The sequence below is a fragment of the Rutilus rutilus genome, assembly GCF_951802725.1.
Source record: "Rutilus rutilus genome assembly, chromosome: 2".
NCBI classification, from domain to species: Eukaryota; Metazoa; Chordata; class Actinopteri; order Cypriniformes; family Leuciscidae; genus Rutilus; species Rutilus rutilus.
In genome coordinates, this window is record NC_140210.1 from 13,621,335 (window position 1) to 13,646,661 (window position 25,327).

At 38.1% G+C, this 25,327-nt stretch overlaps 1 protein-coding gene across 1 annotated transcript in view; it reads left to right on the plus strand.

Annotated features, from left to right (window-relative positions):
• Positions 1 to 22,890, plus strand: part of dchs2 (dachsous cadherin-related 2) — a gene marked incomplete at its 5' end in the record, with an annotated part of 54,564 nt that extends 31,674 nt beyond the window's left edge. Inside the window, 10 exons of the mRNA XM_084402770.1 lie at positions 2,668 to 2,802; positions 4,293 to 4,502; positions 10,964 to 11,815; positions 12,021 to 12,134; positions 12,732 to 12,943; positions 13,169 to 13,320; positions 15,131 to 15,261; positions 15,400 to 15,686; positions 15,809 to 15,950; positions 19,758 to 22,890. Coding sequence (XP_084258896.1) covers positions 2,668 to 2,802; positions 4,293 to 4,502; positions 10,964 to 11,815; positions 12,021 to 12,134; positions 12,732 to 12,943; positions 13,169 to 13,320; positions 15,131 to 15,261; positions 15,400 to 15,686; positions 15,809 to 15,950; positions 19,758 to 22,369 — 4,847 coding nt within the window. The 3' untranslated portion in view covers positions 22,370 to 22,890. The remainder of the gene's footprint in view (positions 1 to 2,667; positions 2,803 to 4,292; positions 4,503 to 10,963; positions 11,816 to 12,020; positions 12,135 to 12,731; positions 12,944 to 13,168; positions 13,321 to 15,130; positions 15,262 to 15,399; positions 15,687 to 15,808; positions 15,951 to 19,757) is intronic.
• Positions 22,891 to 25,327: the final 2,437 nt, after the last annotated feature.

The window sequence follows — 25,327 nt, forward strand, 5'->3', positions numbered from 1 at the left end:
CCATTGCGTTAAACCTCACAAAACCACAGTGCCAAATGTTCATCAGATGAAGATTGATAATGTTAGTAATTGATTCAACTATCTCTTACTTTTGCATTAATTGTTTGATTTTAGTACACTCATAAAGCTGATATATGATGTTTTTGGCTGCTGGTGAAGTTTCCAGCATACGAGTGTGTCTGTTTGAGTGTGTGTATGAGGGTCAATGATTTTTTCTACAATTGATTAATTTATTGAAAAATATATTAACAGTAACATTTTAAATTTGGAATTAAAATTCATGTTTACATTTTTGGGAAGGCAAACCTCCTTATGTTTGCCATAATATGTAACATTACTCTGATGATAGAAGGCGAGAGGTGTAGCAGATGTAATTGCGACTAAAAGTTGTTAAATCAAACAAAAGAACAAAAAGAAAAACAAGAAATAAATGAAACTGTGAAGTAACCACAACTAACACAAGACAATGAATGAAATGAGAGAACTGAAGGCCTTAAGTAATGGAATTCAATACAAACCAGGTGTGCACTAATCAGTGAAATGAATTACCGTGACAGCCAAACAAAAAAAGGAAGAACACACCGGAATTAAGGAAAACAAACTAAAAGTCATTGAAAATTAAACCAAAACACCAACTTAATGTGACAATCTTAATAAGTAATGTTATTTTTATTTCTTTGACAAGCATTTAAATTTTTAACAAAAGTGCTTATTAGTATTTGGAAAAAACTTTCATAAAATCAAAGACAAGGCGTCAAGGTCAATACATCTGTTAAAATATCAGTTAATTTGACTTTTTAAGACAAGGCAAGGTTAGTTCTAAATTGGTTCTAAATTGTCCTGTGGTGCGACTCAAAAACATGAAGATATAAATTAATTACAATTGTAAAAATATAATATAAATAAAATTTTATATAAATAATGACTGAGATGTGTATGTGTCATAGCATGGTTGTAGCAAAGGATAAAAAAGCTATGTGCAGCAGTCTTATTTATTAACAAAATCAGAATAGCAAAACTCTCAGAATTTTCTCAGAACTTTTTCAGTAAACTCAGGCAGAACAACCTTAAACAGACAATAACAAACCAAGAACAACTGGAACTGGGGCAATATATACACAGAGAAACTCTTCGAGACTAAAAGGACTAAATTAGATTATTAACTAGACACAGGTGTAACAAATGAGGGCAAATCAAAAACCATGGCAACTAATGACTAAGGCTAATGACTACGATTTTTTGCATATCCGATTGAAATCCAATCAGACTTAGCAAGTGTGAATGGCAAAAAAAATCACATAAAATGCGACTTTTACAAATCCGTTTCGAGCTACATTCATATGTGGTTTGAAAACCTATTCAAATTGCACTGGAAATCCGTTTCAATCTGGCTGCTCTGATCAGATTTCGCATGGTTTATGTGACTTTCTCACGCCACGTAAAATGTAAACGTCAGCCATTGTTAAAGGAAACATGCTGAAAGTCACTGCAGAAAGTGTTGTTGCAAAGTGCCGGATAAGCAGAAAATGACTATACACTGTAACGGAGACATGTTTTGAAGCCGGCGGAAACAACAGCATGGAATAAAGCCACGCATACCAACCTCATACTACGTTTTGTCCACTGCCTCATAAGACCTAGTAGTCCAGCGCAGCGGCTACTCATTGTCATGTTGTAAATAAGATAACACCTGTATTGCAAACCCCTCTATGTTGCGGTTGTTGTTTCTGGCATATGCCAAAGCAACGTCATATAAACCAATGCAGATAATCCAGCATGGACACACAGATCGGCTCTGAACAGTTGCGATACATAATGTGGACGACTATAATTTTAGATCAGATTCCAATCGGATACACAAATAATCGGATTTGGACTGACAGTGTGAACGCAGCCTAAGACACAGGAAACATGAACTAACTCAGAATACTGAACAGGTAACAGTAAAAATTAAATAAGATCAAACACTGAACATACGTGACAGTACACTAGTTAATATTTATACTTAAAATAAAATTTCAACCTTTTTTGTTGATAATGGTGGAGAGTTTTTTTAAAACCTCTATGAAACCAGCATAAATACAAAAAAGTACATTTCCTAGCACTTCTGATTTAAACTAGATTTTTAATCTTTTTAATCTCTTCTATTTATTTTATTTTCTTTGTCTACACTCCTTTTTGTCATTGACCTATGCCTGTATGTATCTGTATGTGTGTCTGAATGAGTGTCACTGTGTGGGCAAACTGGCTGCGCCTGAAATCACATACTCTCTTGAGTAGGTACTTATTTTGAATAAGTAATTACGTATAAGTAAAATACAATCAGACATTTTTTGGTCCCCATGAGAAAAACAGCGTATAAATCATATTGGTGATGTTTTTTAAAAATGTTAATTCAAAACTAAAAATAAAACCTTATTCAGCTGTCAAATACTCATCACAGCTCAACTCTCCTGCATTTGTTGGAACCCGCAACACAAACGTGGAGGAAGGCACACATTAAAAAGTAAATTACTACTAGTACAATAGTACGTCAACTCTCTGTCATGACGTTATGCAATCAGAATCAGAAGATGTTGGAGCAACTTCTTGTAGACAAACAAATGTTCTGGTCTGATATCCAATCTGTGAAGAGTTGTATGAAGAGTATGTGTGTTTTTCCCACAGAGGTGAATTCTGCTATTAGCTACAGCTTGTTACCCGGTCCTGGATATGAGCTCTTCACGATAAACCCTCACACGGGCCAGATCAGCACCTCCACTCGGCTAGACAGAGAGATCCAATCCAGGTTTACTCTCAGAGGTGAGATCTTCCATCTGGCTGAATCCTTCCTCCCTGTCCTTCCTAAACCTTTTTTTTTTTTTATGTTTGAGTGTTCAGAATCTAGAACACACTATTTAAGTTATATACTGTTTAGCAATTATTGAATATTATGAACTCGCTTGGTCACACTGTCTATTCAAACTTGCTTCTAAAAATTAGACACTGAAGGCCATGATTTATATGAGATTTTTTAGTGGTAGGTAGGATTATTGATTGACAAAGATAAATTTAACAGCAAATTTTTGTTGCTGTATTAATATTATTTGTAGAATTATATGGTTTGGAATAGGACTATTAGCATAGTAAATGGTTTCAGATGTTTTACAAGTCAGTGTTTGCTTACAGAGTGTAATGGGTAATTATAGCTAATCATCAAATACAATAACAGAAATCTGTAGGATAACATTAAGATGGTAAGGCAGTTTTAAAATGATTATTGTTAAACACAAATGCAAATATCAAGCCACAGTGTTATTTTAGAACAGGGGTTCCCAGTTCCAGTCCTCGCGGCTCCTTGCTCGGCACAGTATGGCTGAATTGGAAATCGCCCCCAATACCCTCAAATATCAAATTTCAATCCGACATTGCACTGCAATAACGAGTGTACAACCGATGTGTGCTCAACGACTGTCCGAATCTGCTCACTCTTTTTTATTCACTCCTTCAAGTGAACAGTATTAGTGGACTAATGTAGGGAATAGTGAATGAGGGTTTAGGGCACGATTTCAGATTCAGATCATCAGCTCGTTAGAATAGAGCTCCATGAACTCGGATGCATCCCGATTGACAGGGTCCCTATGCAGTGTTCACTGCTCCCTACATAATAATATAATAATGCCATAATAATATAATATTAATTACCATACTTTAATTTAATATACATGTGTTACAATCCCTATGGGGGAATCAAGGGGTAAAAGTGAGGTATACAGGCAAAGGACGCAAGCCTGAACTGAGTTGCAAACAAACAATATATTTACAGTATGTTAAAGGGATAGTTCACCCAAAAATGAAAATTCTGTCATCATTTACTCACCCTCAAGTTGTTCCAAACCTGTATGAGTTTCTTTGTTCTGCTGAACACAAAGGAAGATATTTGGAAGAATGTTTGTAACCTAACAGATCTCAGTCCCCATTGACTACCATAGTATATTTTTTTCCTATATATTTATATTAAAATATATATATATTTTTTTTCAGTTAATGCTTATTTTATTTCAAGTAACAAAATATATATATATATTTTTTATAGTTTTAGTTTTAGTTCACCATGATAACCCTGTCAAGCCTTTTTTTATTTTATTTTTTTAAGGACATTTGCACAATATTTTTAATAATCTGTAATTGCATGTTCATTAAAAATACTTTAACCACTGGAATTTTAAGTGCTGTTACAACCTTCACTTGTCAATGGTTCCCTGATTATAATAACATGGTCACCTCCTTATGTGTTTTTGACTGCTTTACAGTTCAGGCAGAGGACAGTGGGACTCTGTCTCTCTCTGGCACTGCAACAGTCCTCTGCTTCATCCTGGATGATAATGACAACACTCCAGAAATCTCTCAGCCTGATTTGCACATAGTTATCCCAGAGAACTTGCCTCCTGGAGTCATTCACATCATCCAGGCCTCAGATGTTGATAATGGACTAAATGGAACTATTCAGTATTCCATAGAAGGTAAGTAAATTCATCTGTCCTTCACATTATTGATATTTACTGATTTTACATCTAACTGCTTTTATTACATTTTATGCATTGATACAAGGGATTAGTAAACAAAATGTTTTTAATTTTAACTCTGAGTAGAAACAATACTTATATTATAAACAATAATTCCCATTCTGGAATTCCATAACTTACTTTTCAAATAGTATAATTTATTCAATTAAATTAAATTCATATTTAGTTATATAGTGCTTTTCACAATACATATTGTTTTAAAGCTGCTTTACAGAAAATACATGTCTGCATTACAATTTAGAGTGATCTGTTATCAGAGGTGTTATACAAGTTATGTATTTCAGAAATGTACATATACAAATCACAGAGTTAACTAATAATGTATTCATTTAAACAATGTCATAATTTAAGACAGAAACAAAGAGCTCATTGAAGTAATGAATACATGTTCATGGCATGGCAGTTATTATATTGAAGACATACCTACAGCAACAGAAATTATTTATTTGTATTATATATTTATTAGTAGTTCTGTAACATATCTGTATAAGTGTCCTGTTGAAGTGATGCTCCTGTGTACAATGAAAGGATTGGACTAAATATTAATGTTATTAACTGGTTATTTTATGAATTTCAATATAATATAATTAAATACATAGCAAAATAATAAAAGAAAAAACTAAAGTAATTTCACTCTGGAAAACATGAAGGGGATCTAGTCCTTGATTTCTGCAAAAATGCAGTTCCCCTCTGTCACTCTCTTTGACGTTGTGTCGATATAGTGACACTAGTGGTCACACTTAGGAGCCCCAAACACCTCTGATACTTTGAGAAAAGGCTAATGAAAATAGGCAAGTGGAATTTGCATGCTCCACTCCCCCGGACATATGTGTAGGAGCTGGCATGCAACCACTCATTCAGATTTGTTCAGACTCGGCTATGCGATTCAGTTTGCCAGGCGCCCGCCCTGGTTCAACGCCATCCTTTTTACTTGGTGGCAGGAAAAGATGCCCTTGGCGCAATAGAGCCTGTTCCTCCAGCCGAGATGCATTTTACAGCCCTTACTTCATACCAAATAAAGGTGATGGGTTACGACCAATCTTAGACCTACGAGTTTTGAACTGGACCCTGCATAGGCTTCTCTTCAAGATGTTGATGCCTGAAATCATTCAGAGGAAGAACAGCGTTCCCCCTGAAATAATTTCAGAGGCTCCTGGGGTCTCATATGCATCAACCCGAGTGGCGTTACTATCGCAGAGGACGCCATATTTCTCTGTGGTAGTAACGCCACTCGGGTTGATGCATATGAGACCACTTTAGACCACTGGCTTCAGACTTAAGTCCCAAGATGGGCATGGCACTGCGGTACACATTGCATGGCTATCATGCCGATATGTCACTGTATGTTCAGCCCTTGGACAGACCTTGCATTTCTATGGGCAGGGGTTCCCTTAGAACAAGTGTCCAGATATGTTGTTGTCACAGCAAATTCGTTGTCCAAGTCTGGCTTGGGGTGCTGTATGCAACAAGCACGCAGCCTCCTGGACAGGACCCCGACTGCGTTGGAATATCAATTGCCTAAAGTTGCTAGTGGTATGGCTGGCCCTGTGGAGGTTTCAGTTGTTGATCCAGGACAAGCACTTGTTGGTCCGGATGGACAACATGGCAACAGTTGCATACATAAACTGCCAGTTTTGCATTTGCAACTCGCCCACCTGAAGTTACTGCGGGCCACTTACATCCCTGGTGATCTCAACTGTGAAGCAGACATGCTGTCATGACAAGTGACGCTCTAGGGAGAGTGGAGACTCAACCCCTGGGTGGTCCAGCTGATCTGAGGTCGATTTGGCAAGTTCGAATCTGTTCGCTTGCCAAGAATGCTCCCACTGCCCGCTGTGGTATTCCCTGACCAAGGCCCCCCTTGGCATGGATGCACTGGCACACAGCTGGCCCTGGGGCCTGCGCAAATATAATTTTCCCCCAGTGAGCCTGATTGTATAGACGTTGTGCAAAGTCATGGAGAATGAAGAACAGGTACTGTTGGTTGCGTCGCATTGGCCCTCCCAGACTTGGTTCTCCGAGCTCCCTGGCAAATCCCCCTGAGGAAGGACCTCCTTTCTCAGGGACGGGGAACAACCTGGCACCTGAGCCCAGACTTCTGGAACCTCCATATCTGGCCCCTGGATGGGACATGGAAGACTTGAGTGGGCTATCACTCAGGCTAGAGCCCTTACTATGAGTTGAAGTGGAGTGAGTCTGTTCGTTAACTGGTGTTCTTTCCTAAAGGAAGACCCACAGTTATACCTATTCTCGTCAGTGCTTTCCTTCCTGCAGGAGAGTTACGGCTGTCCTCCTCTACCTTTGAAAGTGTATGTGGCACCATAGCAGCACATCACAACGCAGTGTACAGTAGATCTTAAAGGGTTAGTTCACCCAAAAATGAATATTACGTCATTAATGACTCACCCTCATGTCGTTCCAAGCCCGTAAGACCTCCATTCATCTTCGGAACACAGTTTAAGATATTTTAGATTCAGTCCGAGAGCTTTCTGTCCCTCCATTGAAAATGTATGTACGGTATACTGTCCATGTCCAGAAAGGTAATAAAGACTGCGGAGTCGTGAACGCGGATTGACAACAGACCCGGAAGAGATACAATGCTGAATAAAGTCGTAGTTTTTGTTATTTTTGAACCAAAATGTATTTTCGATGCTTTAAAAAATTCGAACTAACCCACTGATGTCACATGGACTACTTTGATGATGTCTTTATTACCTTTCTGGACATGGACAGTATACCGTACATACATTTTCAATGGAGGGACAGAAAGCTCTCGGACTAAATCTAAAATATCTTAAACTGTGTTCTGAAGATGAACGGAGGTCTTACGGGCTTGGAACGACATAAGGGTGAGTCATTAATGACATAATTTTCATTTTTGGGTGAACTAACTCTTTAAGGAAAGCATGACCCGATAATCAGGTTCCTCAGAAGCACCAGGAGGATAAATCCTCCAAGACTGTGCCTTATTCCCTCTTGGAACCTCTCTATGGTCTTGCTGGGCCTACAGCTTTTTTGAGCCCCTGGAGTCAGTTGAGCTAAGTGCCCTTTCCTTGAAGACGGTGCTCCTGAACGTGCTAACTTCCATCAAGAGGGTCGGGTACCTGCAGGCGTTTTCTTCCAGTGAAATGCCTTGAGTTCAGTTTGGCATACTCTCATGTGATCCTGAGATCCCAGCCGGCTACATGTCCAAAGTTCCCACTACCACTTCTTAGGGATCAAGTGGTTAACTTGCAGCCTTATCGTTGCTGTGTCCAGTACGCGCACCCTGTTTGTTTACTTGGACCACATGGAGAGCTTTAGAACCTCTAAGCAGCTCTTTGTTTGTTTTGGGGGTTAGCAGAAGGAGGCTATTTCCAAACAGAGGTTGGCCCACTGGATAGTTGATGCCATTGCCTTGGCTTAGCAGGCAAAGGGTGTGCTCTGCTGTGCCCTTTTGGCCCTTTTAGGAACTACTGCAGCAACTTTTTTCCATGTGTGGTACTTCCCAGTTGATAAGTCTATGTGATGTATTCTCCACATATTTACCTCCCCTTTGGCATGATGTGGTCTCAGTTGTGTTTTTTTTCCTACTTAGGAAGAAGAGCTCTTCCCCATCTCTAAAATCTGGTTCAGATGTGAGTGACAGATGGGCGACGTCTTGGTTACTATTGTAACCTCTGTTCCCTGATGGAGGGAACAAAACATAGTGTCCCTCCTGCTAAAACACTGAACCATCTGCTGAAATGGCCGGTACATGCTCTCGGCTCCTCAGCACAAACCTGAATGAGTGGATGCACGCCAGCTCCTTTTAGAAATTTCACTTGCCAATTCTCATTTGTCTTTTATCAAAGTGTCAGAGGTGTTTGGGGCCCCCATATGCGACCCCTAGTGTCACTACATTAACACTATGTCTCGTTCCCTCCAGCAGGAAAAGGAGGTTACAATAGTAACTGTAATTTTGAAATATTAGTACACTATAAAATAACCTCTTTGGATTACGTATGTATCCCCAGTTCCCTGAGAGAGGAACGAGATGCTGCATCAGATGCTGAAGCTATGGGGACACGTCCGCAGAAACTGGTGTCTGAAGCATGTGTGAAATCACGGCAGTATAATTGGCTGATGGCAGTCCTGCCCGTCATTATTATCTCTGTGTAAACTTCAAAAACGTGAATCTGTGAAAACGGTGACGGCATGTACATGCGCATTACATGTTTAGTGTATGTAATGCATGTTTGAATGTGTATGTGCTCAGGCGCGTAGTCTTTCTTTACAAAGTGACATTGCCAATTACTTGTCTGGCATGCATAATACAGATCTACTGTGCCAAAGGCCCCACTATTACCTTCAAGTATTCTGGAAATGGGCACTAAACCATTCACAAGAGAGCACAACCCTGCTTAATCCCCAATCTGTTGAATTGGGGATGACAACAGATGAGAGAGTGGGCTGTTTACTGCGACTTAGTCCATGCCAGCTCTCATCTGCCATGCTCTAAACCCATAAATATGTTTATCAAGGAGCATAACCCTGCTTTAAACCCCAATCTGATAAATTGGGAAGGGCAACAGATGAGAGAGTGGGCCACAATTTGTGGCTTGGTGCATCATCCCCTCTTTCCTCACAGTGTCTGAAACGGTTCGACAAAGGGATTCGGTCTTTCTATAAACCCCTCTTTTCCGAGACCCTACTCTGCTCTGATTGGTCAGGTGGTCCAGTCTGCTGTGATTGGTCTAATTGTTTACAGCGCATGTCAGAAATTAAACTCCAGTTACCATCTGAATTTCATCTCCGGAGGCAGACACTTGTTCTAAGGGAACCCCTCTACTTGTATACATAGTAGTGATGCGCGGATCGCAGTTATATCCGCTGATGCTGCGGATAATAACATTCCGAAAATTGTGGGTGGATGAGAGATAAATCATTAACTCTCATCTCATAGTAAAATGCAACAAACTCTTTTACTGCATCACTCTTTTACTTTAGTTTTCGACAACAACATTTAGCCTCTCTTCAGGGAAAATCAATCAAAGAAAACATGCCTAGAGCACATCCTAGTGGTCATTATATAAAACGCAAAAGGAACCTGCATGAGACATTGCTTAATAACTTGACAGGTTTATCTAAAAATATACACAATCTTAAGATAAATTATTCTGATAAGAGTGTTTTCCAACATAATGGTGGAAGCAATTTTCCATAAAATTTGTTTTAATTCTCAAAGCTAAGCGCAACAAATAGCGGATCAAGCTGTAAGCTGTCAGTCAGTAACTTTTGACTGCTTTAATGTGCTTTCAGAGCTGCTCGCTTTCGTAATTTAAATCTCACACTTTAATCATATTTATAGCTCCTAACTTAATAATACAAGCTGTGCTACTATGATGAATGATTACCTCAAAATGTAGATCTTTATGCAGGTGCAATGTACTCGTACTCGATATACACATATCTCGCTTTTGCTCACGTGCCAGCAATTGAAAAAATGAACATTTATTTAAAGCAAAAGTTCTTCTTTGGCAAAATTTCAGGGGTTGGCAACCTATATGGCACACTGTGTGCCATATAGGTTGCCAACCCCTGAAATTTTGCCAAAGAAGAACTTTTGCTTTAAATAAATGTTAATTTAAAAGCAGCCTACTTCAGTGTAATGTAATAGCATATCATCGCGCTTAATACTGAGAATTTTAATAATTGTAATGTGACGATCGGGTGTGGGTCGGGTGCGGATATCTAAATCAGAGAAAATCATTGGTGCGGGTAGGTGGCGGTTGAATGATTTGCTTTTAACAGTGGATTTGGGTGACGTTAGAACTGATCCGAGCATCTCTAATACATTGTGTTACAAACAGTAATGATGGCGTCGTTTTACCGTTTCAATACAAGCCCGAGTCCTCATCCTTTGGGAGTGCATGCAAAGTGGATTTGATTTCACAGCACAGAAAACAGCATATGTCAACAACACAAACTAAACACTTCCAAGCCTCAGCTAGCACTATAGTGTTTGAGGGCTGGTCAAAGTAGACATTTTCCTGGGAGAAAATAACTCTTTTATCGAGCACTTTGATCTTTGAAACTTTGCTGGAGACCTTTTACATTCACAGACAGACAGCTATGTTACACAATATGATAGGTAATATCTGAAAAAGCATAATAATGGCACTTTAATATATTTAAAAATGTAATTTATTCCTGTGAAGGCAAAGCTTAATTTTCATGACTCCAGTCTTCTGTGTCACTTGATCGTTCAGAAATCTAAATCTAAATCTAAAAAAAAAAAAAAAAAAAAAAAAAAAAAATTTTTTCTGATCCAAACCATTTGAATGGTAGTGTTTATAAATAAAAAAAATGTATACTTAAAGAAAACCTTTCAGGGTCTGAACCAGTGCTTATGTCTCTTTTTCATCCACTATTATAAGCTGAAGAGTGTTTCAGCATTGACGCTGTGACTGGGGCGATCAGCACCATTAGATTCCTGGATAGAGAGGAACGATCCAACTACTCGCTTCTCATCACTGCTACTGACCATGGGCATCCACCTCTGAGCTCCACTGCAATGCTGCACGTCACCCTCTCAGATGAAAACGATAACAGCCCCTCATTCACTCGGAAAAGCTATCGTGCCAGCATTAGTGAGGGGCTCCATGTGGGTTCAGAGATCCTACATCTGATAGCATGGGATCCCGACGAGGGGCCCAATGGTGTAGTGACCTTCTCCTTGGAGGAGGATAATTCTGGAAACTTTTATGTTGATGGTTCTACTGGTGTGGTAAGGCTCACAAAGCCATTGGACCGTGAAACTCGTTCCCAGCATGTCTTCCGCGCTGTAGCTACTGACGGCTGCAGCCAAGGTCCACGCAGCTCAATCGCTACAATTACAATACATGTAGAAGATATTAATGACAATCCACCTGCATGTGTTAAGGAACCCATGCGGGTGTCAGTCTCTTCCATGACCACACGTCCTAATCAATCCATCATAACAGTTACAGCCCAAGATCCAGACCAAGGAGACAATGGGACAGTAGTGTTTAGCCTAGCAGAAGAAGATGAGCTGTTTCAGGTTGATGGGTCTGGAGCTGTCAGGTTGAAAGTCCCCCTGAGTAATGAGGTGTTTGGGACAAAGCTGCTCCGGATAAGGGCTGTGGATCTAGGTAAACCTTCCCTCACCTCTAGCTGCCTTCTGCTCATTCACCTTAAGAGTGAAGAGCCGCCATTGCAGTTTACTGAGGAACTCTATGAAGTCACCATACCAGAAAATAGCAAAACAGGTATACTTTGAGCAACTTTTTTTTAAGCTTACAGATTTTAGATGTTTTTCCACCTTTGAGATATTTCTCTTGACATTTCACCATTGATTTACTTTAATGTCATTTACTTAGACGTAATTTTCCAAAAAGCTTGTATTTCTGAGAAGGTCAGTAATTGTGGATGCTGAACTGACTGTGTTTGTGTGTACCGCTTATCATTTCTAAGGCTCTTGGGTTGCAAATGTTGTAGCTCATGACCAGACAGCAGATGAAGGAACAATCAAGTACAGTATTTTCGGCGGCAGTGAAAATGAAGCCTTCACTATTAACCCAATTACAGGTGAGAATTGTATAGGCATTCACATAATTTAAAAGTGTTAATAAAATGTAATAATTTCTTTTCATAATTATTATTATTATTGTTGTTGTTGTTGTTGTTGTTGTTGTTGTTGTTGTTGTCATCAGCATTATTATTAATGGTATTTGTAATGATGATAATAATACAGCAATACATTATTGTTATTATTATTATTAGTAGTAGTAGTAGTAGTAGTAGTATTAGTGGTGGTACTTGTAATGATGATGATGATGATGATGACGATGATGATACTTTCGTACATTAATATTATTCATGAATTCTATGTATGATGATAATAATAATAATAATAAATCTTTAAAATAATTCTTCAGTTCTTTTGTCAGTTTTGTTGACAACAGAATAAAAATTTAACTTAGACACCTTTCACTTAGGCACTTCTAAATTCTAAATATTTCCAGTATTGAGAAAGTAAATGTAACAAACAGTTGTAGTTGAAGTTAATAAGAATAAAAAGAATAAAAAGTATCATGCTTTGTAGTATAAAGTTCTTTGTAGTATAAAGTATGTGGTCCAGGGGCATTGTCAAGTTTTAATTTTCTGAAATATCACCATTGACAGGTGATATCACAGTTAAGGAGCAGAGACTGATAGACTTTGAGGTACAGTGTAAAATTTACCTAGTGGTTCTGGCTGAAAATGGACACCAAACAGCCTATGCCAGGGTGGCCATCACTCTGCTGGACATCAATGATAACGCACCAGTTTTCAAGCAAAGCCACTACAGAACAGCAGTATGGGAGGGTCAAATTCATAACACCTATGTCATGCAGGTACAAATTTTGTGATTTGTTTGACCATGCCATGATTAATATGGTAATTATTATGAAATTATCTTGTAACTGATTCACACAATAACACAAACTGACTTTATTTAACTATTTTGTAATCAAAAATAAAATGGAATCATGTTGTGTATGATCATCAGTTTAACCCAAAAGTTTTTTAACTTACATTTCAGATCCCAATTTTAACATTATATGACTGTAATTTTGTAGGTTTTAGCGACAGATTCTGACAGTGGTATCAATGGGCAGATCAGTTACTTCATTGTGGATGGGAACCACAATAATGCGTTTGTGATCGACTCTGTTCGTGGGATTCTTGCCACCAATGCTGTCTTGGACAGAGAAATTTTCTCATCCTACAAGTATGGCAAACTTTCTTGAACTTCTTCAATTTCTTTCGCAATTAAGTTTATATGGAAATGGTCTATTGGAAATTAATTGAACAATCATGGAAGTCCTTTAGACATTATGGGCCCTATCTTGCACCCAGCGCAATTGACTTTGTACACCGACGCATGTATCATTATAATACAAAGCGGACTTTTCCCTCCACAGATGCACGTCGGTTAACTAAGAAATACACTTGCGCTCCCCGGGGCGGTTCAGCGCAAAGAGGAGGCGTGTTCCGGCGCAAACGTTCCCTCATGCTATTTTACAGGTTTACAGTTTTTCTCAGTCGCTTTGGTGCATTTCTCACATCACTATTTACATTTGCACAACAGTTAGTTCAACCTCCACAACATTTAGTCATGTGTGCACATCATAGTAGCAGTTTCTCATTCCTTCCAACAAATTGCAAATGCTTTTGGACATGCATCAATTGCTTTCATACAACTCTCTGCTGTTTTAAAACATTATCATTTGCTTATGTCATGTCAGTCAAAATTAACTATACATGTGAATGCTGAATAGTCATTCCATATAAAACTAATAGTCCTCATTTCATTGCTTGAGTCATTACATACAAAAATGTTGAACTAGTTGTCAAAATCTGTCAAGCAAATTTTACACATTTTTTTAAATCTTTTTTTTTTTCCTGAAAATGTCTCCTAAATTGAACAATTTCTCTCAGGTGAATCTCAGCTTTCACTGATGAGGAACGTCTGGATGTGCATGAATGATTACAGTACTATGTATGTTGTATGTTCAGTTCCAATATGTACTGCAATATTGTTTACAGTTGTGCACAGCTCTACCCAAAGGGAGTTTATGTTTGTTGTAAAATAAGGGTGTATTTTTTCTTTTGCACAATGCTGTGAACAAATTAGAATTGCAAAGAGCATATGCAGTAAAAATGTGAAACATACATATTCAGTGTCTTGTACTCAGTTACCTCACTACAGTAATGTGTAACTTTACTGTATTTTTCAAATGGCTGTGCAAATAGTATGTAGTGCTGTCTTGAGCATTTTCAGGTAGTGTCACCAAGATCTGACTTTTTTGCATTGGAAAACATTTACTATCTTGTTCATAAACAATGGTGTCAGGACTTTTCATTTTGATGACACTGACACTTTCATTGACATGAATACTTGCTTTTGAGGAATGAGCTATCCATTTTGAGCAAGTGACACGCTTTTGCAGGTTATCAACTAGGTTTTGCAGTTTGTACTAATTGTTTTGAGAACTGAATTAACTGTTGTGCAAATGTAAGTAGTGATGTGAGAAATGCACCAAAGCGACTGAGAAAAACTGTAAAAAACAATTGCGCCACTGACCGAAAAAAAACAGTTTAAAGTCAGTGGCGCATTGCGCCATGTTATTCATATGCTATTTTAAGGGCGCATGCTTGGCCTTAATCAATGTAGCATGTGCACAACGTGCATACACTTTGATTCTCTCATCTACACACAGACGCAGCAGTTATCATTTTTGCAAATCATACATTATTATGATAGATAGATAGATAGATAGATAGATAGATAGATAGATAGATAGATAGATAGATAGATAGATAGATAGATAGATAGATAGATAGATAGATAGACATTTTATTATAAAAGCATACAATAGCAACAGCGCCCAAGACCCGCCCACAAAGTTACTTGCGCTTTGACACTTGCGTTTCAGATCGTTAAAATAGGGCCCTATATCATAATTATTTATTTTCCTGTTAGCCCTAAAGGTTATGAATTTCTATTTTTAATAAAACTATTTTGTTTTCAAATACAGATTAATTCTTCAGGTCAAGGACATGGGAAGTCCTCCCCTTACAGGCACCTGCACTGTCCGTGTCCAGGTTGTAGATGTAAATGATAATAGTCCTACAATTCCATCCATGGAACCAGCGACCATTGCAGAAAGTAAGAAACTTATTTATGTTTACTGATACAATGTCTGCATTTTCACACCTTTCTTATTTGTTTTAAAGAGTTTTAGTATGTGTTCAAAATGTTAAAGTACAACACACTGAACTTATTCTTTCCTTGCCATCTTCACAGATCTTCCTGTTGGCTACATTGTCACCCAAGTGATTACAAATGATGTAGACCTTAGTCCTTCAGCTACATACAGATTCAAAGATGAGGATCAGACCAGCAGAAGTTTTGCAATTGACCAGTACTCTGGGGTAATTACCACAACTAAAAGCCTGGACTATGAAGATCAAGCTGTCTATACATTGAGAGTGGAAGCATCAGACTCTGTCCATCAAACTGAGGCCGAACTCTCCATCCAGGTGTTGGATGTCAATGATAACCCTCCAGTCTTCTCTCAGGAGTCTTACCAGGTAAAAATATTATATTAAACTATTTTAAGAGGTCTTGATTACTTTTTAGTATCATAGGTTACAATCATGCACTATTCATGCTCTTCTTATAGTATTGACCATCTTTTGCTGCTCACTTCCAGGTTTTGTTGCCAGAGCACACATCAGCAGACACATATGTTGTATCTGTATCGGCAACTGATAAAGACTCTGGCCGAAATGGAAGAATTTCATACAGACTTCTTTCCAACCCAGTGAGAGGGTTCTACATTGATCCTGACAATGGTAATTTTCCACCAAAATTACTTGCTCACAAATCTCTACCTAAAGTAATACAATAAAGCAAGCTTGCTTTTATACAACAGTTCAATGGCACAAGTGTGTAAATTAATAAGAAACAATAACAGAGTGTTTTTCAAAACCCTCTTTTGTGTGAAACTACTTCCTTCTGCCGCAGAATCAAATCTCAAGTTGACAGTTTAACAGATGAGCCCAAGGCTCAGTTATTCTAAAACGTCACTTTAGAACTAGCAACAAAGGATCGCAGTGTTGCTTCATTGAATCTTATTGTATTATGTAGAGTATTATGAGAAAGATATCAACTAACAGAGTGTATTACCTGCATCTGGTTTAGCATTTATTCTTCAGGTCAATCTTATGTTCATAATAAATAATCAGTTTGAATGTCTGCTTAAAGAAAGTGATATCTTTGTTTTAGTTTGCTTCAGTTAAGAGGATTTCACATTACAGCACTAGTCAATGCAGTTGTTGGTTGAGTCTTATAAGGTGTTGTTTAAAGTAAAAATAATGTCTTTTTTTAATAACCTTGTTTCAGTTCCTTTCAATATAAAAGTCTTTGCTACCGACTCACTCATAAAGACAGATTTTGCCGTCATCTAATGCCGTAATAATGTATTTAGGTCGAAATCTGAAATCGAAATCATAATCACTCACAGACCCTTTCTCAATACCAAATACAGCATATTATTTATATAAAATAAAATATTATTTAAAGAACAATAATATTTAAATGAACAATAATACCCAATATAAAAGTATAAGAACTTTGTACAATAGGAAATAAACACAGGCAAACAATTCAGTCAAAAGTACAAAAGCAGCGCTCTAGTTAGTACAGGATTTAAGTTAATTAAATATAAATATAAAAAATATATAAAGTTATGAAACTTAACTTTGCCATTTGACAAATCTATTTGATGTGGAACAAGTAATAGATTAATAAGACCAAAGATTGCCTGTTTGATATACCTAATACAAATTATATCTCATGTTTAACTGCATAAGAGCCAGTGGCAAATTCCCAAAGGACTGGCCGATATAAAACTGTTCTCGGCTGTGCATGAGTGGTAAAAAGCCGCTGACGGCTTGGCGCCCAAATCTCCGAAAACTTGGCACTATTTTTATATATAAATCTCTCGTTTGAGGTCTAACCAAATACATTCTGACCTAAAAAAAAACTCACACAACATAGTATTTGTAAAATTATATTGGGTTTGCTCCTCTGCCATTGATGCTCGCTGTGAGGAATGTTGTTAGTATATGCGGCATAAACAAGTGGCATGATACAAATTGTGAAACGATTTCTGTGTGAAATTATCACATGCCTGGAAAAGGCTCTAAGCCAATCAGATAATTCGAGAACCAGAACTGTTGTATAAATGCTAATAAAAACAGAAAAATGGAGCATATCGTCGCTGTCAGGGCGGAAACCTTGTATGTCCAAATATTGTCAATTTCATATTTTTTCACAAATCGATGCTATTGGTCAGTCCCCACGTGGTTCTGTTATTTTTACAAATTATTAACCAATCTAAAGTGTTGAAAATAGCTTGAGAGCAAATCTCTTAACTCCATTGGACACTTCAACTGTCTGAGAATCCTCGTAACTCCACCTCTTTTTCACTCCGCGGCGGGAGCCTCCGCTGCATTTTGTCCCCTTAGGATTGAAAGTCGCAACGATTAAGAAATCCTCATCGAGCAACACGTAAAGCAAGCCTTAACTCTGATTTTATCTGTGTTAAACTATGATATCAGTTATTGATGTATTTTAAATGTCTACTTATTACTAGGCTTATTATTACTAGGCTTATTATACGTGTGCATTGAAGTTTTAAAATGTATCTAATATAATACTTGAATTGAATTAAATGTTTTGGATACCAGCATTAAATTATTGTTTTTATTATTATTTTACTGACTCGAAGTTGGCACTGTGCATGTAAAATACCCCAAGTAACGTTAGCAGGTTTTATTTATGGGAGAAAAAAGGTCTGTCTACTGGCGCCAAGTAAGCCTATCTTTGGATAGGTACCTTCTTTGGATAGGTTTTAGATAGCTTACCTATCTGTTTTTTAGACAATAACGAGTGAAAATAGTTAGGTTAGATACATTTGAGTAGGCCTGTTTTGTTAAAAATCGATAGCTGTAATGCTTCAGTGCAGAAGGAGGCCCGTGAGCCTCAATTGCGTGCAGATTAGGCTAATTTCTGCCTATTACAGCCTAGTCACCTCATCGTTTTTTGTTCTGCTTCACTTATAGCTCTTAAACCTTTAAAGGGTTAGTTCACCCAAAAATGAAAATTCTGTCAGTAATTACTCACCCTCATGTTGTTCCAACCCCGTAAGACCTTCGTTCATCTTCGGAACACAAATTAAGATATTTTTGATTAAATCTGAGAGCTGGCTCACTCCTCCATAGGCTTCTAAGACACTATAACTTGCTGGCCCAGAAAATGTGGGTGACTCCAGTGGCTCAATCTTAAGTTTATAAAGCGACGAGAATACTTTTTGTGCGCAAAAACAAACAAAAATAACGACTTTATTCCACTTTTCATTTCCTTCTCTCTGGGCCTCGAGTCTTTTCACGTAGTGTTTAAGCGTAGCGCGTCTGTGTTGCACGTCACCACATAGGCTCACTATTGGGCGACGCTGGTCATGTGTGTGATACGTGGTGACATGCAACACAGACGCGCTATGCTTAAACACTACGTGAAAAGACTCGAGGCCCAGAGAGAAGGAAATGAAAAGTGGAATAAAGTCGTTATTTTTGTTTGTTTTTGCGCACAAAAAGTATTCTCGTCGCTTTATAAACTTAAGATTGAGCCACTGGAGTTACTTGGACTATATTAACGATGTCTTTAATACATTTTCTGGGCCAGCAAGTTATAGTGTCTTAGAAGCCTATGGAGGAGTGATCCAGCACTCAGATTTAATCAAAAATATCTTAATTTGTGTTCCGAAGATGAACGAAGGTCTTACGGGGTTGGAACAACATGAGGGTGAGTAATTACTGACAGAATTTTCATTTTTGGGTGAACTAACCCTTTAAAATGGAGTTTAGGAAGATGTATGTAACCACAGTCATTAGCTTTGGTTAACTATTGAAGCCTTTTCTCTTGTCAAAAGTCTCAACGCGACCGTCGACTTTGTTTGCGTGCAGATTAATTTTCGCCTATTTTAGACAGCCTAGTATTTTGGTATTGCATCACTCATATCTCTTAAACGTTTAAAATAGAGTTTAGGAAGATGTATGTAACCACAATCATTAGATTTGAATAGCTCTTAAAGCCTTATCTCTTGTCAAAAGACTCAATGCGACCGCAGACTTTGATGAACACTGCTGGCAGCAGCGACGTCTGTGTCCGTACCATTCTTATCAATGACAGCCTAACCTCGTATCTCCCTACTTCCAAGTCATAAATCTTGTATCTCCGATTAAACATTATTTTGGGGAAATGTTGTGTTAATGTTGGTATACAACAGTATATGATAGCAATATAAGGTATAATACCAACTTTAACGATACAATGTTTAATAACTAAAAAAAATGCCGTTTTTTAAATTTCCTGAAAAAGAATGGTTTTGGAGATACGAGGATTCCGCCCGACAGCGACGATATATACTGTATAATATAACATGTATCTTAGAGATATGTAAAAGTAATTATTTTTATTGGGGTTTTATTCAGTTATGTAAATTAGAGTGGTTTTAGTTTTACCATAGTTCTTGCTATAATAATAAAACAATCCTGTGTGTAAAATTGAATTTCTATTGAATGTTCTACTGCCTACAGGTGCAGTGTTCACGAACAAGCCTCTGAATTATGTTGCAAATGGAAACATGTTACGGCTACTGGTGGAGGCACATGACAGTGGTGACCCCAGTCTATTTAGTGTCACTTCTGTGGACATAGAGGTGGTGGACTTTAACGATAATGCCCCCTTCTTCACACAGAACTCATACCAGGTGAGTGTTCCCGAGGATGTATCTGTTGGAAGCACTCTACTCATTCTATTAGCAGAGGACAGTGACTACTCAAATATGAACACCCATTTGGAGTATGCAATCATAGCTGGAAATGACGAAAGGCGGTTCTGCCTTGAAGTTGTTAGCATTCCAGCTGAAGCCCACAGCCGAACTGTTGGCCAAGTAGTGCTCTGTGATACACTGGATCAAGAGACCACAGACACCTATTCATTGACTGTGACTGTAACAGACAGGGGAACCCCACCCCTGAACAGCTCAGCTGTAGTGTCAGTCAAAGTCCTTGATATTAATGACAATGCACCTATTTTCAGTAGTCCAGAGTATCATGCACGGGTCACTGAGAACAGCCCCATAGGTACAGCCCTTATCCATATCTCTGCCTATGATCCTGATCTAGGGGCAAATGGGACTGTAACGTACAACATCATCTCAGGTAACAGCAAAGGCCTGATCAGAATGGACTCTGCAACAGGTGTCCTTGAAGTTAATGGGACACTGGACTATGAAGAGAATAAAAAAATTACCTTAACAGTCCAAGCATCAGATTGTGGTGCTCCAAGTTACAAAAAAGTATCATTTGCGGTTGTTTACATATTGGTACTTGATGAGAATGACAATTCCCCATTCTTCATGTTCCCTACCTACAACTGCTCGGTGTCTGAAAACCTGCCGGCTTTTACCCCTGTGTGCACGGTACATGCTGTTGATGAAGATGCAGGAATCTTCGGACTACTTACTTATTCCATTTTAACCCCCTGTTATGTGGACTATGACAGTAGCAACCCAGACAAGAAAGAAGCCTTTGGTATTGATCCTCTTACTGGAGACATCTACACCAAGCAAATGTTTGACTATGAAGGAGAGAGTGAATTCTGCTTTGTGGTAGAGGCACGTGACAAAGGAGATCAAGTGGCAACCTTGAGACTACAAATCGAAATTGAAGGCATTGATGAGTTCAGCCCCATCTTCACCCAGAATGTGTACCATTTCTCTCTGCCGACTAATGCCAAGGTTGGCCAAAGTATAGGCAACCTGATGGCTATGGATCATGATGGTGGTCTGGATGGCTCAGTGGAGTACTCTTTAGTCAACCCATCCCCATTTTTCAATGTCAACAAAACAACTGGCTGTCTATATGTCTCAAACTCTGTGTATCAGAGAAGAAGATCGAACTCAAACGAGACAACAGAGGACCTGATAGTTCTAGCAAGCAGCCCCAAACTGAACTCCAGGTCATCAACGTGTCATGTTGTTGTGAACATAACCAGTTCAGCAAAGTCTCTGGCAAGTGTTGATCTCAGTGTCCACGCTGCCAGTCTCAGTGTGTCGTTGATAGTGTTCCTCCTCCTTTTAATGAGCTTCATTGCCCTTGTTCTAAGGTACAGGTCCAAAGAGAATGCCGTAAAGAAGGCATCCTCCGTATCTGCTAACCTTAACCTTGAGACTGACTCTTTAGGAACAACAGATGGCAACCTTAACAGGAGTATCCATGGTATTAACCTCCAAAATTTACAAGAACCATTAGAATCATGGGGAAGATTGGATATCCCAAACCCTTCAAGAAACTCAAACTCAAAAGCCTCAAGTGGAAGAGGATCTACTGAGGAAGAGACTGCTGAGGATCAAGAGATCAAGATGATCAACAAGTTTCCATGTTACAAACAGCTTGGCTCTGTAACAACACAACAGGCATCAAGAGTCTCAGACTCAGGGATTCCTGGGGACTCAGACCAACTCTCCTTTCACTCGGTAGATGAAGACCCAATTTCTGGTGCCAGTATTGGTATAGTCAGAATAGTGGATATGCCCAGTTCTGATAGTCTCCATAATTTCAGGGATGAAGGAGGAGGTGAGGGAATGCTTCCTCAGGTAGTCAACATGAAGGAAGTGGAGGAGGTCATAAGAAGGTGCATGTCTATGCCTGATAACCAGGGTTCAGTTGAGGGCTCACTCACCAATCTGATTTCCTCTGAGGAACAGCTACATGGGAGCTACGGTTGGGACTACTTTCTCAATTGGCAGCCACGCTTCCAATCTTTGGCCTCTGTTTTTACAGACATTGGGATGCTTCCAGATGAAGGGATGAGGGCCAGAGATGTGGAGCCAGAGACACAGAGCCTTTTGCACCCACCTCCTCTCATCACAGCAGTTGCCCAACCAGGAATTCGTGCTGTCCCTCCCAGAATGCCCCATAGAAGATTGCCCCTGGTCAGATTGCCCACATACACCAATACTTGCACTAGAAACACAGAGCTGACCCATTCAGCAATGATTCCTAGTTTTTCCCCCTCTTTGTCGTTACTTACCGTTAGGACACCCAGTACCTCCCCAGTGGTTTCAGAAACCGGTTTGGGATGCTATACAAAAATAGCAACACTGCCAAGAGATATCTTGGACGATGCAGAGATTCAAGTGTAATCTTGTGTTTCAAATATGTATGTACATGTGTAAAAATTTTCACTTTTTTAATTTAGAATGTGCTTTTGTTTTGGTGTTGTATGAATTATTATTTGGTGTTGTATGAAAGATTACTGTAATGACTGTTTTTTTTATATAAATAATGCTAATAACCAAAGTTATAATCATAATAATTTATTGTTATAAAAATACAACACACAAACATTTTTATTATGTGAGTTTTTTTTTATTTTTGATCATTTCTAATTGTTTTAATGCTGATTCACTTAAAATTCTCTCATTTTATTTTGGCAAATATTTGCTTTGGAATTTCTGAATTGTGGTGGTTAGGAAGCAAAAAGCTATGCAAGGATCTCTATACATGTAAGTACATTTGAGTATATGTAACTGAACAAGCATTTCATTATACATTTGGAGTACCTAATAAGATTAAGATTAAATTAAGATAAATTATTAGTGATGTATTGACCAATCATCGTAATTACTGTATCTGCACTGACAAACATTTGCCACTTGTTTTAAAATGCTCAACAATCAGGGCCATAGTCTAGTTAATAAAACTGTCAAATATATAGCCCTGCTATAAGGTGTGTTTTGTTTTCTGTTTGTACCTGTGAAACAGAAAATATGATTTAATATCATAATTTAATATAAATATTCTGGGCCACACTTTACCATATATTAAAGTTGAATGAGGAAATAGTTTCAGGTGTGAGAGAGGACGTTGTCGGCTGCCAATGTGGATTTGCTTTTTGTGGTGACTCTGCTGCCACCCAATCTGCCCGGACACCTAACTATTCGCTATTTGGATTATATCCAATAACAATATGCGGCCTTGCTGCTTTAAATGTATTATTTACATACTGGTTTTATTTAGAGTTTAAGGCAAGAATTATTTGAACACCTGGATTTCATAATTCTCAAAGGTGCTTGGATTGTCATCACACAGCTACATGTGGTATCTGTTCCACTAATCTCTCCTATCTTAAGAAGTCTACTGCATCTAGTGGAAGTGTCTGCCTTGATACAACCAGGTTTGCACATTTGAACACCCGTTCCATAAACTATTTCAATCTGAATATGTTTGCTTTGCCAGGCTACACTTATATTGACTGTAAATTGTAATAATACTGTGAGTTTTATGGATATTTTAGAATGTTTTAATTTGACTTAGTATGTTACCTTTCCAACACACAAACAGTCATACATTAGATCTAGTTTGAACTTCAGATGTAGTTATTGACCAACTTGTATCATGATGTATGTATAAGTGACCACAAGCTCCTTACTTTTAGTTTGATTACTTCTTCTGCAAAAATTGTATATTACTCAACTATTATCAGTAGTGGTGTTTCTAATTCTAAAGTTCTGTTTAGAACAACTAAACCTAACATCAGCTGAGCAGTGTAACAAGTTTCTCATTTACATTTCACCTAAAACTGAGAATATGTTTAACTCTATTGCTTGTGCTTCTGCATCTAAATTAGTTGAGTTGCATCTTCTTAATTTTCCTGTATCTTTTTTTTTGTTTGTTTTTTGTTCGTTTTACTGTTGTAGTATATTTCTAAATTAATCTTAACACAGAATTCTTCTACTTGAATACCTGATCCTCTTCCCACTATTCTGTTTGACAGCTATATATAATTCCCCATATTATTACTATTGTTAACGCCTCACTTGATGGGATTGTCCCTCCCGTTTTTAAAACAGGAGCAGTTAAGCCAGTTCTTAAAAAGCCAGGGAGTGATACCCATACACAAAAGAAATATATTTTCTGGATATGTTTTGGAATATATGCACATATTTGAAATTGGCCCAATAAATATATTTCATACTTATATTTCATATATTTTTGTTATATTTCAGAATATATTTCAATGTATTTTTTTCTGTACGGGTCCCCAAAAGTGTCAAAAATATATGTGGCATATATTCCAAATACATTGAAATATATTCTGAAATATAACAAAAATATATGAAATATAAGTATGAAATATATTTATTGGGCCAATTTCAAATATTTGCATATATTCCAAAACATATCCAGAAAATATATTTCAAATACAATTCTTTTGTGTATGGGTACAGCCGATATGTCCATTTACAGGCCTATTTTGAATTTGCCATTCCATGCGAAAGATCTTAAAAGAACACGCCACCGTTTTTTTAAATAGGGGTTATTCACCGTCTCCCCTACATTGAGATAGGTGGTCAAACGCATTTTTGTCTCAGTTCATGCATTGTCTTAGTCTGGCAGCGCCGCCGCTATCTTAGCTTAGCATAATGAATGGAATCCTTTGTTGGATGTCGTGAGTAAAAGTGATAAAAAAATAAAATAAAATAAAAAACGAATGACTTCTTGTGGCCTGGGTATTCACAACGAGTACAAATAGCAGTGCAGATCAAGACTAGGCGATTTCCTAGGCAGATATTGACTTATATTGGGGTGAAGCACAGGCGAAGCACAGGCGAAGCACTGCTACTTGGGCGCAGAGATAGCGGATTTCAGGTGTTGCGTGATATCTTTGCGCCCAAGTAGCAGTGCTTGCAATTATAAGAAAATCTCCTCACTATTAGAATTTCTCTCACTTTTTGTTTCTTCAGCATGTCAAAATGTTGAACGAGTTTAGTGAAATTACAGAAAAGGCCACATGCAAAGTCTAAACCACTAGACTCTTCAAGCCTGTGCGTCACATGACCAATATATTGCGGCCAAATATGTTGTTTATACATTACTTTGAAGAAGTGGAACTAAGGTTTTGTTGGAACAAAGAGGCAGAGTTATGTTCTTATAGCTGAGTTGTTAAATGTGGCCACCTGTTTGCCAATTTGCCAAGTTCCAGAACCACGATAAGGGGCTCTAAAACCATGAGTGAGGTGGCAGAAATGCCTTAGCCAATTTAACAACTCCTATAATCCAAACTCAGTAAAAGCGCATGACCACATTTCCCACATTTC